This window comes from Podarcis pityusensis, assembly GCF_964106645.2.
Source record: "Podarcis pityusensis genome assembly, chromosome: 4".
In the NCBI taxonomy this organism is placed as follows: domain Eukaryota; kingdom Metazoa; phylum Chordata; class Lepidosauria; order Squamata; family Lacertidae; genus Podarcis; species Podarcis pityusensis.
Window position 1 is genome coordinate 28,998,666 of NC_138027.1, and position 18,932 is coordinate 29,017,597.

The following is an 18,932-nucleotide window of genomic DNA, read 5'->3' on the forward strand; positions in this document are numbered from 1 at the left end:
CCCAGATTAAGTAGCCTTTATTATAGTTCAAAGTCCAGTGTTGATTACAGCTATACAACATGGAACAAAACCTCCATTGTGGACAAGACTGCATTTGTCCAGATGAGGTTTACAGTTTAGGGGTGCTATAGGACACAAGACTGATAACATAAAAATAGATTTGGGAGTGGAACACCATTACAACACCCCCAAAGGCCTCGTCCACAAACCCCTCTGCCTCTCCTAGCTTTTCTAGGTCTGTTACCTTGGTTTCAAGGGAACAAACTTGTTTTCAGAGAGACAGGAGTTCATTGCATTGAGGACACACCCATGACTTCTGTCCAAAAGGCAGCTAGTCGTACATGGGAGAGGCAGAGCAAAACACTGGAAAGTCCCATTATTCCTGGATGCCCATGCTGCAGCTGTTATTGGATTCAATAACACCTACTTCTGGAAGAGTGAGACCCAGACACTGTCATTTATGCACTGGTGATGTGTGTAGTGATATCTGAAAACGCTTCAGAAACTTCAGCTGGTACAAAATCCTACTGCTTGCACCTTGGTGGGATCGTGTCCACACAAGTATTGTCTGTTCTGAACCAGCTACACCAGCTGACACTTCATTTCTGAGCCCATTCAAAGCCCTAAATGGCCAGGGAGGCTCTGATTTAGGTGCCATGTGGTTTAGAAGTAAGACCTTTTCCATCACAGTCCCAGTATTATGGCATGCACCCATGCCTGCTTTTTCTAATTAATCAAGACTCTTGTTGCAAAGGTTATTTGACTATTGATTCAATTCTGTAGCTGTTCTGTCAAGTTTAAGGTCTATTTTGACCGGTTTTCTACAGAGACCCCTTTAGCCAAAAGGCAGGCTGCATGTTTTCTATTATTATTTTTTTAAAGAAAACTTACATGTATTATATATCACTTGGAAAAATCATTCCCTCTCCAAAAAGCGGCATTATTTCTTTTTTTAAAAGAATAAATTGCTCTGAAAACTAACTATGGGCTATTAAAAAGCTGCAAACATGATTAAGAACAGTATCTTACAGTCTCTGTGCCAATTAACATTACATTTTCCAGTCAGATGCTGGCTCCTGTGAATGATCCCGAGAGACACATAAAATATTACACGCGTATTTCTTCCCCAGCAAGTGAACTGTAATAGTCTAGCTACACAGGACAGTAAGCTCAACAGAATACTTACCTAGCTCACAGATAGTCTGCATACTAAACTTCAAGGAATGGAAGTAACAGCTACAGCTATAGATTTGCTTCTAAAAGGAATAGTCTCCTGGCAAATACACTAGTCATCCGGTGCTGTGTTCTAAAGCAACTGTCCACTTACTGTTGCTGGAGACCTGCTGAATATGTCCTGAATATGGCTGCCATGTGCTGATACGATGCTGCAAGCTCACAAGGAAGCTGCAGAACCATGGACAGCTCCAAGTGAGCCATTTTCTCAAAGGGGGTTGGGAGCATTTTATGCCTCTGCGTCCAGACTACTTCCTCCAGGCTCTACTCCCTTGAAAGAACTTCAGAGCCTTAAAGGTCCAACCCTCTGCCCTGAAGGCAGGTTCTCCTCCTTGTTCCATAGCCTCCCTTCTGGTGCACTCCCAGCACTGCTGGACTAGTGATGTGTAGTGGGAGGTGTTTTGTTCTTCAGACTCAGGGAAAGGTGTCCATGAGGGTTCAGGCTGTGGGCCCATAGGGCCTGGTAGGTTCTTCTGGAAGTTCTTGTTCAAGCTCCTCAGGCACAATGGTCGCCCTATCTTCTGCATTCAGCTCTCAGCCCTGACCCTGACCTGGCTTCCCACCGGATGCTCCTGCGGCTGCCAACTCTGCATTCAGATCACTGCTGGATACTGGGTCGCGGCAAGGGACAGAGTTTCCCATGCCTCGTAACTTCTTGATTGGACCACTGCAATATATTTACATGACACTGTCCCTGAAGATTTCTCAAACCCTCCATTAGTAACCTAGCAACTGTATTTTCAGTTGGAATAAGGAGAATATTTCACCAGTATTCCCAGCAAGTAAATCAGGCAAGATTGTTTTAAATGCGCTGGTTGTAATCTACAAAGACCCGAATAGCTTACGACAAGGGGGGGGAACCTAAAGTCCAGGGGTTAAATGTGGTCTTTCAGGGTTCTTTCTCACACCTACAGGACTCTTGCTGGGCCATGCCCTGTGCCAGGTCAATTCCGCTCCACACTCTTTTTCAGGACTTTTATCTGGCTGGAATGTGGCATGCTTAACTATGAGCATGCCACTGGCTTGCCTGAGTGGAGAGTGGTGTGTGTATAAACCTCTGGTTTATATTAAAGTCACATCCACTTATCCACCCACTTGCCTCTAGCCCTATCAACCACTGGCATGTAGCTCCTGAAAGATTCCCCCCAAAGGAAGTGAGACTCTCCATCTGAAAAAGGTTCCACTACTGGCCTAGGACTTAGTTATTTTCATTTATTTGGCTATGTAGGCCCACCACCACCCTTCAATGAATCATGAAGGCTGCTACTATCGCAGCCTACTTGTACACTGCATTGTTCAGCGGCTTTCCTGTGTGTCACCCTACCACCTGAAGTTAGAGAGCAAAGAAGGGTCTTCCACATCACCATCTGAAGGACAGCAATCAGGGAGAGGGCTCTCTCAATCACAATATGTCACATACAGAATGATCTCTGTGGAAAAACTCCTCTGGCACCAGAATCACTGTTCTTCTGAAGCTGGGTAGAAACTTTGGGTTGTATCCAGAGTAGGACTAAGATAGAGTCACTTAGTGGTCTTCTTGTTCCACTGGTGAATTATTTTGCTCCAGTGGAACATTATGGAACAAGAGAACACATAATCAGGTTGCTGATAACTTCTTTGTGCAAAAGACTGCACAGTCTGTTGCACAATGAGTTTCTGCTAGCACAAATGTTGTGTTGGATTCTTCTGTTGCGCATCCAGTAGTACAAGAGCACTTGCACCAGCTGCCAGTGAACAATGGACACAGCCCTTTATTTGATCAGACATTCCATTACGTTTTGCAGCTGGTTTAAATTCATCATCTGATGGCTCTCTGCTGGATGTTGTCAATGCTACTGATTTTATGGCTGATGCTTTTACGATTTTTGTACCGTGTTTATTCTGAGTTTTATTTCTTATATTGATCTCCAGTTATATGCTACCCTGGCCCTGAAGGACAGCCAATAACTTGAATGATTGACTGGTGACAGAAAGAAATAAGGACATTGCTATTGCACCTGGAGATCACATAAGTGGAATGAGCCCACATTTAAGAGAGGCCTGCTATTTCTACGGTGAGGATCTGGGCCAGATGTGTTTGTAAAGTGATCAATGGTGCCTTCTATCCTTTTAATCAAAGACTTGACTTACTGGTCCATTATTTTCCTCTGGGTCCTTCCAGTCTATCAGCTTTAAGAAAAATGATTGCTTAACCCAAGTCAAAAGATAATTAAGAATAGTTCAAACTGAGGTTTGACTCTCACTTGATGAGTAAATATCCTTATATCGTTAAGCCCTAAAGCCTTAAAGGAATTTTGAATACTTGAAGCTTCCAAGATGCAGCACTTAACAGAGAAAGAGCAAATCCTCCATATCGAGAGAGAGAGTTGGGAAGGCCAACTCACTCTAAGGAGTTTATACTGAACTCTGCTTTCAAAGTCTTATCCTCCTCCACCAGTCTTGAAAATGCTGTGACCTTCTGCCACATTCTCCATAGTTGTGAACTTCCCCCTCCCTGCCAATTTCATACTCCCTCTTTATGCCCTTTTTCCTGTGCATGAAGGACTGTGGGCTACTGTAAAACCACAGTCCTCAAGGAATATTTCCTCCAGTATCTGAACTTCAAGGACTTGTTCCCGCTGAAAATCCTGATTAAAAGTCTCAGAAGCCAAAATTTCATCAAGGAGGAAAAATATCCCTGTAGCAAATGCATTAACCTTCAAAGAGGCTTTGTGGGGTTCTGTAGTAGAAGCAAACGGGGTTGGGGTGGGGAATGTGTACCATATGTAAAAAAAATTAATCATAATAAATTCAATCAATCAATACATTTAGCCAAAGGCCAGGACAATGAGAATAAATTATGTAGGTGGGGGGGGAGGGGAATACACAGATACAAAAGATCTCATACCACACATTAGTTTTAGAGCAAATATGAAAAAGTGTAATTTAGAACTCATCTCCTTTTACTAATATTGGAGCAGGCCCGTTTTAAGGGGAAGTACAGTGGTACCTCAGGTTAAGTACTTAATTCGTTCCGGAGGTCCGTTCTTAACCTGAAGCTGTTCTTAAGCTGAAGCACCACTTTAGCTAATGGGGCCTCCTGCTGCCGCCGCACCGCCAGAGCACGATTTCTGTTCTCATCCTGAAGCAAAGTTCTTAACCTGAAGCACTATTTCTGGGTTAGCGGAGTCTGTAACCTGAAGCATATGTAACCTGAGGTACCACTGTACTGGGGGCAAATGCACCAGGGCTCACAAATGGAAGGGGCCCATCAACACTGACACTGCTGCCAATGTTTTTCCCCTCAGAGTCTCCCTAACGTGGGCTCCATAGACCTAACTAGAGAATATAAAACATACAGCAAATCAGAATGTGTATCAGAAGAAATGCTCGTTGCATCCTGTTGACCCAATATATCCATGACTACTACTTACAGGAATGGTTGTTGTTTGTTTGTTTGTTTGGTTGGTTGGTTGGTTGGTTGGTTTGATTTATTAACCACCCTTCACCATGTGGTGAAATCCCAGTTAGGGGAAAAGATTGGATATGATAAATATAAGGAGGTCCCAGGGCAGGTTACTGCCAGCCAGCCCCAAAGATTCAATTCCAGTTGTGGATCTTTTAGGTACAGTATTTTTTATCTGGATTGGAGAGAGAGTTGCAGAGAGGACATTTACATTATTTTCACTTACGTGATTTTCACTTATACACACAGGATGCCAAAACATAACCCCTCACATAAGTGGGAAGTTTTGTGTTTGTGTGTGTGTGTGTGTGTGTGTGTGTGTGTGTGGTATCAGGCCAGGTAAAGAGGTGTGTCTTCAGCATATGATGACATATAACAAAGGCGCCACGAAACACACCTCCACAGGGATTGTGGAAGCCATTGATGGTGTATTTATTCACATAATCTTACCAACTACTCCTGAACCCTTAGATTCCATCAAGATAGCCTAGTGGAATCTCATGAGCACATGAGAGAGGCACAGGACAAGGTCAAACACAGGTTAGCCAATAACACTTCAGCAAAGTTGGAAAATTTAAGAATATCATACTGTTGAATGTATTGCCTGGGGAGAGAGGTGGGGTGAGTATGTTGTTCTCAGTAAGATTTGCACCGAGCAATAAAAGGTTACATTGACTTCCATGTGACCTGCAGCAAAGGGGGTGGCAATATTTCAATACTTAAACTGAAAAGTTTTCACTCAAATCTCTGTTTCACAAGGAGATTGACTGTACTAGAAGAGCTTTATCCTCTGATCCTCAAAAAACAAAATTACATTTTCCAGTCAATAAGGCATTAAGGTTTTTAAAGTCCGATCTAAGAAATCTCCAATTAAGGCTTAGCCACTCAGAGCAGGGAATTTGGAATTTTCTGGATGCCCTGCAAGAGCCACAGATGGGAGTTTATCCACAGGCACAAGTGGAACAAACTTTTGGATTTACCATGGATTTCCTCCCTTTAATCACACTCAGCAAGGAACTTAGTAAGCGACAAAAAAGTAAATAAATCCATCCTTCTACTTCAAATGCCACCAAGAAGAAAAGGGCTCTGGCAATGTAAATGGAACATCAATTGCTTAAGTCAGATGGAAATCAATGGCTTCCCTTATACACACATACACACACGCAGAGCTGACCAACAGGTTATTCCCGCTGAGTGCAAAATCGCTGAGTGATGTTTCTGCTTGCTAAGCAGCTTTGTTTACTCACCAGACATAGTGGTCTCTGTTCAAGACAAAGGGGTGCAACACTCCCACCTCCCTTGCCTGCTAAGGTTAGGCAGCAGACCCAGCCACTTCAACAGAATACAATTAGCAAGAGAGGAAGACATGCATCAGGAGAATTGTCTTGCAGCAGCTCAGGTAGACACAAAGTTTCCAAAGCTCTTACAAATCAAATGCAGCCACCACATTGATCCAAAGTCATCCCCTTGGAATTACTGAAGCCTGCTGTCTTGTCTGCAAATAAACTCTGGTTAGTTCTCCCTCGGTGAGACATGAGAAAATGCAGACTACTTCCAATGCACGGTCATTAGGCAATTGGGGCCATAATCACTGTGCTTACGCTGGAGTTGATGGGAAATGCTGCAGAAATCCCAGCGCAGGTTATGGAGAACATTGCAGGAAGCTCTTGGAGTTCCCTGCTGGTTTAGCGCTAACCGCTGACCATCATAGAATCATAGAGTTGTAGAGTTGGAAGGACCAGCATGGGAAGCATCCACATGGGTGTGCGCTGAACTTTTGAGGTGGAAAACAGATGCGTGTCAATTTTATTTTTAGACATTTAGGAAGTCAGTTGCTGCAACTATCAAAATCTCAGTTAAGTTAGGGTAATAAAGAACTGGAATTTGCCATTTCAGTTGAGTGGAGTCCTGGAATCCATATCAGAAGCAAATCAGCACAACCCCTTCATCTATGAAACTCTTGCGGGTGGGGTTGCTTCTATGTCAGAGACAAAGGCAATTTCTCCTGAGAGTTTCATGCTTTGGTCATGTTGTTGATTGTGGCCACTTCACAAGACTAGGCTCTTCTGGGGCACTGCCATGCAGAATTGTTATTTTTTTGTCTCCACATTGGGGGCGGGCAATGTGCTTGGATTGGTCCTCAGCCCCCATGCCAATTATTCATAATATATCTGACAAACCAAACCAATAGCAGATGGGACAAAGACAACCCTCACACCACAGTGAGTCATATTACGTATGGAATTTCCAACCCATATTAGCCAGAGAGCTTTTCAGTAACCTACAACTCATTAATGCTCAATGAGGAGAGAGAAAATCTTATAAATCCAGCACTGCTTATACCAGCAAGTATAGGTCTAAAGCGAGGAACTGACATTTGTTCTGATATCAGCAAACTATTAAATTTGTATCCCACCCTTTCAGCCAAAGATCCAACTAAATTTTACTCAGAGTAGACCCACTGAAATCAATGAACATGACTGAGTTAGGTTTATTAATTGCAATGGGTCTATTCTGAGTTAAACTTAGTTGAATTTCACCCTAGAGTGGCTAATATGTTTCATGACGCTGTGTCTGCCCTGGTATTAATCTGAGAAACCATCAGTACCACTGCTGGAGATCAGTGATGCATCAGCTCTTATGACAATGCTTACATCATCATCACCACCACCACTACCACCATTATAAAATATTATTAAATTTGTACACTCTAGGAGGGAATATAAGGAGCCGCCATCACTGTAATTGGTTTGATTGGACTATGTGTGATCCAGAGGTGCTAGCCAGTTGCCAAAGTGATTTGATAAAAATAACTTATGGGGTGGGGGACACAGAAGGGTTAGATCTGTGTTCCCCACAGATGGTTCTTGACATATCTAAAATCTTGGTACAAGCCCAAAACAAAAAAGGCAGGGGGAACCATTCCCTACCAACAGTCTACATTTCCTGTTATCCCAAGTGAAAAGTCTGTTGTGAACTGAAGCATGGAGCCCCAACCAATCAAAGAGACAATGCTCAGCAGTTGATTCAGTCTTTACTCCCAAGTCTGCCTCTAGAATATTCGTGTGTGTGTGTGTGTGTGTGTGAGAGAGAGAGAGAGAGAGAGTGAGAGAGAGAGAGAGAACTACATTTTTCCCTACCTGGGAAAATGGCACAGCTGGAGAAAGGAAAGGCAAACATGTTCAGAACTGTAGAATGAAAAGGAGCCCAGTACAAGAGGTAGCAAGGGGACTTTCCCCCAAATAGCAGTAATGTTCATAACTGGTGATAATGTCTACACTGGCCGTTGTCTTATAGACGACATAATACAGCAGAAAACACTTGAGAAAATATTTTATGGTTGCTGCTTAAGCAGTTCTTGAAATATGTTGAGCTTTTCTTGCATTGTATAACACACACACATAAACACACACACACACATTAAAACAGTAATTCAGTAATTAAATTCAGCTGAGTATTGCTATTTTTTTATTGTTTTAAACTTAAAAACACATCAACATGTTTTATAACTTGATTTTTTATAACAAGGTATGAAATTGTATGCTTTAGAAATGCAATATTTAGTTATTTATGTATCTGAATTCTGAAAATAACTAACTAAATTTAAAGACTAAAGTTAAAAATAACTACTTTGTGAGGTATAGAATTTTGCAAGGTGTTAAGTATGGCTTAGGTCCTTATTACATCAAGGCTGCAAGATCTTTGGCCAGAGAAAAGGGAGTTTTCATCAAAAGAGCCACCAGATCTAGCTAGACTTTTGTGAGGTTGTTGTTGTTTAATAAGGTAGCTTAAGCTATTCTCTTACCTGTTTCCCATCCAGTGTGTACAGGCGCTTAACTACTCCGGAATCCAGTTTGATGGCATCAGTGATATCAGTGAGAACCTGCTCAAATGAATGCGCTGTCTTCTTGTTAAGCAGAATCCGGACTGCTTTACGGGGCTTCACACCACTCCTGATGATTGTGACCAGTTTAGGCCTAATGAAATCCTTGTTCTCCTTCTGGTCTGAAGGGCTTCCTTTGGCCGAGGCAAGAGAGGCCACTGTGCGGGCAGCGGAGGTGGTTTTCACATTCACTGACCAATTGGGATTTACATTCTTTGTGTACTCCAGCTTCTTGAAGGGCTCTATCGAACCACACACATAGCTCTCTCCTAAGAAAAAGAAGGTGCAGATCATTAGCTCAAATGTCATTTCCTATTGCAACATTTATGTCTTTTAGAGTGAGTACTCTCCATTTTACTTCTGACAACCTAAGCAGAAAATGTAGGCATACAACTGTTGCAGAGGGTGGGGTGATTAATAAAATCAATCCTCCTGCCAGACTGGGAATATCCCCTCACTCACACAGTTTAGGATATTCCACCATTCTTCAGCGGAGTTTCTTTTCTTTCAGCAAAGTAAGCGGCTCACATATATGTCAAACAAAGCTTTAATAATAAAGAAAACTGTAACACAATAACATACACTCTGAGAGAAACTAAAACAACTTGAGGTAAGAAACAAAAATGACAGTTGGTCTCTCTAATAGAACTTAACTGAACACACAAAGGGAGGGGCCGATTCCAGAGCACAACACAAAAGCCACCAGATGCCAGACATTCTACTATTCAAATTAGGCCCCCGTTTTTCTCCTAACAACTACTACTACCTATGTCTCATGCTTTGGGGCAGGGGGGTCTTTGGGCCAAAAAGTAGTATATAAAACCATAACATAAACCACAGCTTATCATGCTGTGTGAATGCAGCCAATGTTATCTGAGAAGCCATAATTGGTTCCTTTAATTGTTACTCTTAAAATATAAAACTGATTTTAAAGGAGAGAAAGGAAAGCACTGCGAGCCAAGTCTTAAGCTAAATAAAGACTAGTATGAACAAACAGAAGGCACTGCTGCCTTGGGCTTGTTTGTTTTTTAGTGTCTGTCCTAATATATGCAAAGATAAACAATAATACATATTTTATAACGGTAACATACACTTGCACACCTTCCTGTTGAAACAATGGTGTAAGTTGTTAATGTTTAGGAGCTGGCTCCCATGAAGAATTTTTAAATTATTAGTTATTATTTATTTGCTGCATTTCTATCCCACCTTTTTCTTCAAGGAGCTCAAGGTGGCATACATGATTCTCTCCCTTCTTATTTAAACCCCACAACAATCCTGTGAGGTAGGTTAGGCAGGAACTGGCCCAAGTCCACCCAGTGAGCCTCTCTACACCACACTAGATCCAAGAGTTTCAATATTGCAGTGCGATATGAGAAGAAAAGCAACAGCATTGGTATCTCTTCCAAACCCTACCAAAGAAATACGGCAAGCAAAATAAACCTTACGAGCGGGAAATACTTTTCTAATTAATATAGGATTGACAGAAAACTTTCCCCCTAAATTTTTTAGTTCTAATAGAGAGCTCTATTTTTGGAAGGCAATGTTAAGCTCCTTTTAATATCCAGTTTATTCTGGTGAAAGCCTTGCACAACATGAAGGCCAAGTGATGAACTGTAGTAATGATCCAAGAATGATCAAACGGGACATATTCTCTTTTATCTGTGTCTCTATCCAGCATTTTTAGCCCCAACAATTCAATTGCCACAAGGTCAAAAACAATATAAGTGCTCCCTTCTTTGTATGCAAAATGAGTCATCCACAGATTTTATTGATTTGGAAATACCATTTCTTGTTTTTGTCAGTAGTGCTTTCTTAAAAGTGCTTTACCAGTACTTTTAGTGTACTGATGCAGGGGAGGAGAACTCATTTTGACCCATTGTATTTTATGTACCATCAGACAGTTCTTTCTTTCTTTTTCTTTTTTTTTACTGGTCACTGACAAATACAGTGGTACCTCTGGTTATGAACTTAATTCGTTCTGGAGGTCCGTTCTTAACCTGAAACCGTTCTTAACCTGAGGTATCAGTTTAGCTAATGGGGCCTCCTGCTGCCGCCCTGCCACTGGTGTGTGATTTCTGTTCTCATCCTGAGGTAAAGTTCTTAACCCGAGGTACTACTTCCGGGTTAGCGGAGTCTGTAACCCGAAGTGTGTGAAACCCGAGGTTTGTAACCCGAGGTACCACTGTAGGTCTGAAAGACGGAAATACTTTTTGCAACAGCCTAGTTAGCATTGTTGAAGTGACCCAACGGCAGTATTCAAAAGCCACCAAAAAAGGAGTGCCAATATATTTTGAATCAACAAATTACCCCCATTAGGTTTGTGCAGTTATTTAAACTAGTGAGGGTTCTTACAGTCTAATTCTACTGTGGTTCCACTGGTACCAAGTGCTGGTTTGGTCCCCTATGCTGAGGCAGCCACCACCTCTAAAGCAAACAGATAAAAGCCACACCAGAAACTGAGTCTAACTGGAAGCTAGTCCTTCTGTAAAGCATTGGATAAAAGACAGTCAATGGGTCTCCCTTGGGAAGAACTTCCATAATTTTTAGAGCCATCACTAAGAATGCTTCATTGCACACCCCTTCCTGATCTTAACTGACACATGGATGATGTTTCCAGTAGGCCATCCCCTGTCAGTTTTAAAGGGCTCACGTAAGTAGTGTTTTCCCCTAAGGTATGCAGGACCCGAGTTGTTTAGGGCATTCAGAAATCATCAATGTCACTTTGAATTGTGCCTAGGAGCAAACTATACGAGTCATATTTTGCAGCATGTAAATGCTTCACTTCCAAGCAAGGTCTGCTAGATATCAAAGCAAAAATATCCTGTCATCTAAATGACAACGCAGGAGAAGAAAAATCTCAATTGATAAGAAAAGTCTGGCAAGAAAGTAGGCTGAATAATTGTACTACTAGTCAACTGTTGCACAGAAGATTCTCCCAAGGTGGGAGGAAACAAACAAACCATTTAACAGTTGCTAATCAAGTGTCATGTTTTGATTAGAATATTAATAGCTCGTAGAGATTTAGAAAACTCTATCTACCTTTCACGCACGAGAGACATACAAATAAGATAAAGATACATCATAGCAGAAAATTCACCCAATAGAAAGAATGAGATTACAAATAATGTTCAGACACAAGCTATAGCTTCAGAACATACTGGGCTTGCTATTTTTCATGTTTTCATGTTTGAGATCAAATTATTAATGGTGAAATCCAATGGCATCTTCTTGCTGGCAGAACAGACAGCATTGGTGGAGTGGATTCTCCTTCCCCTTGCAGTCCTGCAAACCAGATTTTGGATGGAGAGAAGGGAAAGTCCATTCATGCAGAATTAAGATCTCCCACTAAGTGTATTCACTCCCTTAAATTTGGTATTCATTTGACTGACAAGTTCAATTGTCTTTTTAAAGTTGGAATTCTTATTCTTCAGTGAGCAGAGATTGGAATTTTATTACAAGATGTTGCTTTTCCCCCACACACAGTGGGTTGCCATTAGCATAGAGTGCAGCCATCAAGAGATGCTGCTTATTGTTTCCGATTCAACATTCAGCCTGTCTGTCTAGGTTAAAGGAAAAAATAACTCTGAACACCTGCAACAGCACTCTCCCGAGAACCATTAATTAATAATTACATCTATGGGACTAACAGTGGGGCATGCTCACCAACCATGGAAGAGCACACACTTCCAAACTGTTTCAGCAGTATCTCTAAGTAGCTGTCCAATAGGTTCACTCTTGTTTGGAAGGAATCGGATACATTAGAAAGATTTCAGTGGTCTCTTGTGCTTTTTATACAGCAATGATGTGGCGGCCCTTAGAATGCTCCATTGATCAATATTTAATGGAACATCACTCCTTTCTGCTCTCTAAAGAAGTTTTTTTTTTTTTTGTCCTCTTTGCTTCGCATCTATTATATTTTTCTGTCAATCAAAAGGTTTCCTTGGGGAACAAGCAAGGAGGATAGTTCCCACCCAAGTAAGAGCAGCAACTGGAACATGTCTAATACAAGAGTTTGGCTGCCCAGAATAAGAAGCTCTCTCTTAACCTAAGAAGTCAACCAGATCAAATAATGCGCTAGACCTCATTATAACAGCCAGAAAAATATAAAGGACCTTTCAAAATTTACAAATGAATAGCTATTTCACATTTGTTGCACGGGATCCAGATTATCCTTCTTTAAAATCAATGTCAAAGATGGCACAGTTTCCCAGCATTCAACCTATCAACATATTATAACAGCTGGGAAAATTTAGAATACGGTTATACACTTCCTGGATAATGCCTATAACATCACTTATGACAAATCCTCTAATGCCAGTACCTATTATCTTTAACAACACTGCTCAGCCTGCAAAATGGGAACTTGCAAAACCAAATAGTTTCAAGGCACAATAAAAGGGTCCTCTTTTTAGCTTCACCTCAGCATAGCATTCACATATTGGCCTAATGCATATGTTACTTGAACTGGTGCAGCCAGGGCCGGCCCACCCATGAGGCAAGGTGTGGTGACAAGTGGCAGAACCCATAGGAGCAACAGATCCTGATTTTATTTATTTCATAAAATTTATACCCCACTTGATTGGAAAAGGGGGAAAAAGAGAAACCCTTAAAGCAGTTTACAAAAAATGTAGATCTTAATTCCCTCTTGTTCCTGATATAGATCTTCATTTACCCCTTCTTCCCAAGCAGGCAGGAGGACACCATTTTGTGGTTTGTCTCAGGCTCCAAAATGTCTTGGGCAGCACTAAAATGTCTTGGGTACAGCTGCCATTCCAATTGTGGCTATTTCTGCACACTCCAGGAATATACCATCATAGGATTCTTTATGGGGCGGGTGTAATCTGGAGATCATCTGTGGGTCCCTTTCAAACGTGTGTTTTTATATCGGTAAAGTGGGGTTCTTCAGAAAGAGGAGCTGCTAAAGGGGTCACATTAGCCTCAGTTTAGTTAGTATCTCTAGCCAAATATGTGAAGTATCTCTTGCATGACTAAGGAGTACAGGGAACTGATAACCACAGAAGCTATGAGCTGGAGATGCTTCCAGAAGGCAGGCACCTTCTCCAGCTGGAGGAGATGCTATCAGCAAGTGTAAGAGAAGAACAGACCTGAGCCAGTCTCATCTGGGGCTGGGAAGAAAGAGGCTTGGCCTGCTCTCTGTCCCGAAACCAAAGCTTATGGCATTTGCAGGGGGCTTTCTAGAAATCCAATCGGGGAGCAAGATCAGTTGGGAGCATTAAGACTGCGAAGCCTTTTATCATATGCTCTGTTCATGCTATCTGTGTAAATAAAACCGTATTATCACAAAGACACCAATGTCTACAGTGACCTTCATTCCAAGGAACACAAGCCTGAGGTACATGCTGGCACTCCTGAAATCTATCACTGCTCAGAGACCGGGTTGCACATAACAATATAAAAACCTTAACACTCCAGTGTTGCCCAGAATCAGTGCTGGAGGGTACTTGCAATCTCTCGCCATGGCAGGATTCCCTAGCCTAAAATCATTCCTAAAGGTTGGTCCAGTGTCAAAACAATAATACAGTAAAAGCTCAGAGAGAGGAGGGGGAGAGAGAGAGAGAGAGAACCATTCTCCACTGCCTAACATTTCTGAAGGGTTTCGGCCCAGAGACAACTTTACCACAGTCAAAGAAGCACTGGTCAGATGAGATTGTGTGTATTGCTTTAGGTAACAGAGGAAGCATCTTAAAAAGCAGAGACATCACCTTGCCGACAAAGGTCTGTATAGTTAAAGCTATGGTTTTCCTAGTAGTGATGTATGGAAGTGAGAGCTGGACCATCAAGAAGGCTGATCGCCGAAGAATTGATGCTTTAGAATTATGGTTGTTGGAAGAGACTCTTGAGAGTCCCATGGACTGCAAGAAGATCAAACCTCTCCATTCTTAAGGAAATCAGCCCTGAGTGCTCACTGGAAGGACAGTTCCTGAAGCTGAGGCTCCAATACTTTGGCCACCTCATGAGAAGAGAAGACTCCCTGGAAAAGACCCTGATGTTGGGAAAGATTGAGGGCACAAGGAGAAGGGGACGACAGAGGACGAGATGGTTGGACAGTGTTCCCGAAGTTACCAGCATGAGTTTGACCAAACTGTGGGAGGCAGTGGAAGATAGGAGTGCCTGGCATACTCTGGTCCATGGAGTCACAAAGAGCTGGACACAACTAAATGACTAAACAACAACAACAACATTTCTGAAGGGTTTCGACCCAGAGACAACTTCACCACAGTCAAAGAAGCACTGGTCAGATCCAGCATTCGGGTTATATGGGCTGGATACCTAACATCCCATTCAGACAGGTAAATCATTCCTCTCACCTCCAGGCAGAGCTTGGGGCGAAGAAAAGAGAGATTGAGTGTACTGCTTTAGGTAACAGAGGAAGAGAGCCACTAATGAAAAGCTAGAATCAGAGTTGTTGAGTTGGAAGAGACCCCAAAGGTCATCTAAGTCCAAACCCCTGCAATGCAGGAATCACAGTTGACATTGCTGAAGGAGGCTTGGCCATTTCAAAAAGCCAGGCTCTTCTCCCTGTTCTTTGAAAACTGTCAGCTTCAGCAGAAATGTAACTGGAGGAGTGGGACACCACCAAGTGATTTTCCCAACTGTTTAGATGCTACACACAGCTGCAAGCTAATTGTATTTATAATAAACTTGCAGCATCAGTTTTAAAAAAAGAGAAAGAGAATGTAGGAGGAGAACACTGCCATGAACTGTCAGTTTGTGAAATATATTCAGGGGGGGGGGGGGGAAATATTAATTTATTCTAAATATGTGTTCCTTTCGGGTAGGCCAGGAGATTGATTTCCAGTAAAGCAGAACTCACTCCTTCAAATTCCAGTAGACAACTGGCAAATGGGGCTAAAGCTAACTCTTTAGGACAGTTTCTCTTTGCAAATGCAGAATGAAACACAGAGTTGACAGCTGGCCACGGCTCAGTGTAAGAGCTCTGTGTGCACAAGGTCCCAGGCGTCTCCTGTTAAGGTAGTCTTAGGATGTAACCAGGAAAAGAAGCCCTTGCTGTAAACCTTGCAAAGTAGACAATACTGGACAAAGATAGGAAGAACAGTCTGAAACAGTATAAGGCAACTTTATTATTTGCTAATTCTCAACATTAGTTACAGATGAATAAATGTGTTTTCAGAGCTGGCTTGTTTATGGCACACTTATTTTTCAAGGTGATGGCTGACCAAGCATTGTTGCGGATCAGTTTCACATTATATTCTAATTTGATTACCATACCCTGTTGCACTCAGTTCTCTCCTCTGAACACCAAGATTTTTAATAGATTTTGGCAGCCAGTCAGTACTAACAGAAAAAATTCCATAGCAGGTGATATTAATTTCAAAAATTAATTTAATTTTTAAAAAGCAACTATGAGGTCTAGTCCCATTAAATCTAATTGCATGATTAAATGTTAGAAGGTTGAAACTCCACTAAACCTTTGATATTTTAAAAATAATAATTAAAAGGACAATCTGCAATATCCAAACAATTTTCTACGACCAATTGCATGTTTAATTATTTTGCAGCAGTTTTTCTTCACTTTCCTCATTATTTATAATCCCCCCTTGGGTCTAACAGGGTTCTCCAAGAGAGCTTACAATAAAAAATTGTATGCTATATTATTAAAAAAACTAGAATGTTCAGTAATTTCGGTGAGTTACTGAAGTTACGGACAGTCTGTTACACCATTCAGCTGACTGTGCTTGTTTCAGTTAATCCATGCATGAAATACCTGAATGTTTCAGCATCTTGAGAGTGAAGGACTTATGTTTGGCTTTCAGTGCTACACAAGTCAGACTTGAGGTGTTTGATCATTGGCTAAGTATAGAAAACACCTTAAGAATAACCAAAATAAATTGAAGCCTGCGAAAGAGAAACACGAGGACCAGAAATGTAGATAAGAATGATGTTGATATAGGATTTTCCCTGAAGCCCATTTGATTGTGTCCAGAGATGCAGGCATAATAATCAGCAAGAGCAACTGTTACATCTTCTTTGAATTTTAGAGAGAATCATAAGATCGATGCAAGTTTTCAGACATTGGTTTTGCTTTGTGACTTTAAGTATAAGTATTGGTTTTATCACATTGTAAGAAGCCAGTAGCTTAAATTGAATAAGGTTCTATCAAAGGGAAAGGGTCAAGACAGCAAGATCTTTGAGTCGAATCTATTTACAAAAACCACTGTCAACTGCTTGTTCCAGAAAACTTGGATAATCTGATTTTCTGCTTGACAGTTGCTTGTGCATTTCTTACCCTACAAATAAACCACTGTACACACATTGCCCTTTTGGGGGGAAAGCCTGTATTTGCACAGTTTGCATTCTGCCACTTTCTATAGCGACTTGGAAAGTTGATTCGCACTTGAAGATCGACGCCAAGCAGTTGTCCAGCAACATCTTGGCAGTAGTTCTCCATGGGGGAAATGCCAATTCTGCCTGGCCTATAACTGCTAAATCTAAATCTCAACTTTTAAGTACTAATTTGAGATATTAAGTACCAATCTGAGATATTCTAAAACACACAAGCTTTAGAATAAAGCCTATGCATACCCCCTGCATTTCAGCAGACTAATATGAAAGACAGGACAATGTATTAGACTGCCGGAAGATCTTAACCAATAAGATAATATTTTAGGACATGTCCAGGATAAAGCAGTTTGCAGGTAAACAGCATACCAGACATCTAGACCTGGTATTTGGATATTTAAATTCAGTATGTACACCAGCTCTTTCGTCTGTCTTTTCATTTAAATTTCTCCTCTGATCAGATTTAAGAGACAGTTTTGTTCCCACTTGTTCCCTCTATTGCTGATTTTCAGGCATGAGTGTGGATCCAAAGAGGTACACACAGAGAGAGTGACTTAGAAAAACCTGAAGATTTGCAAAAAAAAAAAAGGGGGGGGGATCGTTATGAAAACAAAACTCCTAACTGGAGGAAACCTACAAATTAACTCAAGGAGGATTGAGCAAATACAGAGGCCACAGACTGTTATAATGGGTATGTGAAAGTGGAAAAATCATAGTGCAGTGTAGCTGACTGGAACAGAGATAAGGCATATACTATACTGCAACAGGGTTTACTCATTGGTCCCACTAATTGGACTGTCTTGCCAGAGTGGTACATGCTCTAGTTATCTCCCGCTTGGACTACTGCAATGTGCTCTATGTGGGGCTACCTTTGAAGGTGACCGGGAAATTCCAACAAATCCAAAATGCGGCAGCTAGAGTGGTGACTGGGAGCGGCTGCCGAGACCACATAACACCAGTCCTGAAAGACCTACGTTGGCTCTCAGTATGTTTCAGAGCACAATTCAAAGTGTTGGTGCTGACCTTTGAGACCCTAAATGGCCTCGGCCCAGTATATTTGAAGGAGCGTCTCCACCCCCATCGTTCTGCCCAGACACTTAGGTCCAGCGCCAAGGGCATTCTGGCGGTTCCCTCACTGCGAGAAGTGAGGTTACAGGGAACCAGGTAGAGGGCCTTCTCGGTGGTGGTGTCAAGGAAATAAACAACTATCTGACTTTTAAAAGACATCTGAAGGCAGCCCTGTTTAAGGAAGTTTTTAGTGTTTGAGGTTTTATTCTGTTTTTAGTGTCCTGTTGGGAGCCGTCCAGAGTGGGCAGGGTATAAATAATAAATTATATGGTGATGATGATTATGATGATTATTATACTGACCTTCCACCAGCTGGTCTAAGGTGGTAATCTTCCTGACTCCATCAATGGTATAGATTGTTCTCACACCCTGGGGCAGATTGACATTATCAGAGAGAGTCCGAGTCAGATCAGCCAGCAGGGCCTCGAAAGATCTAAACCGGTCGGGAGAGATGGCGTATACAATCCCTTTGAAATAGCGGTCCCCGTTGCGATAGAAGCGGACTTTCTTGGCTTTCTTCTCGGAGCTGAGGGTCTGTAGGGTGCGGGTGCGGTAGAAGCTGCAGTGGGCACTGTGGGTCGGGCTAGGCAGGCCGTTCACCCGCGACCCTCGGCTGTAGCGCTGTGCTTTGTCGCGCTCGTCAAAGTGTTCCAGCTCCATATCTCTCCCAAAGGACATCTTGGAAAGTTAATCTGGAAGGGGCGAGAGAGCAGACGTGGCAGAGACTGATCAATATGCACTGTAATTATGCAGCAACCATATTAAAACACCGAGGATTTAGGGCTTTGTTACAACCAACCTGAATTTGGCCAACTCTTCCTGCAATGCAAGAATATTTATACACTGCTTAGCGGCAATTAAAGAAAAACTCCGAAAGCGGCTTGTAGAAAATGTTATAAAATATTCATTAAAAGCAGCCATAAAAAACAGACTTTTTAAAAAGCAGACATAATAAAATTATCAGAATATAGATAAAAGCCA

The 18,932-nt window shown here is 41.8% G+C and overlaps 1 protein-coding gene across 4 annotated transcripts in view; it reads right to left on the minus strand.

Annotated features, from left to right (window-relative positions):
* The window catches only part of DCLK1 (doublecortin like kinase 1), a 207,537-nt gene that overhangs the window by 180,753 nt on the left and 7,852 nt on the right, over positions 1 to 18,932 (minus strand). For all 4 annotated transcript variants that reach the window (XM_081004105.1, XM_081004104.1, XM_081004106.1 and 1 more), the window contains exons 2-3: positions 18,254 to 18,643; positions 8,484 to 8,830 (exon numbers count right to left, since the gene is read on the minus strand). In XM_081004105.1, the coding sequence (XP_080860231.1) occupies positions 8,484 to 8,830; positions 18,254 to 18,629 (723 nt within the window). In that variant the 5' untranslated portion in view covers positions 18,630 to 18,643. The remainder of the gene's footprint in view (positions 1 to 8,483; positions 8,831 to 18,253; positions 18,644 to 18,932) is intronic.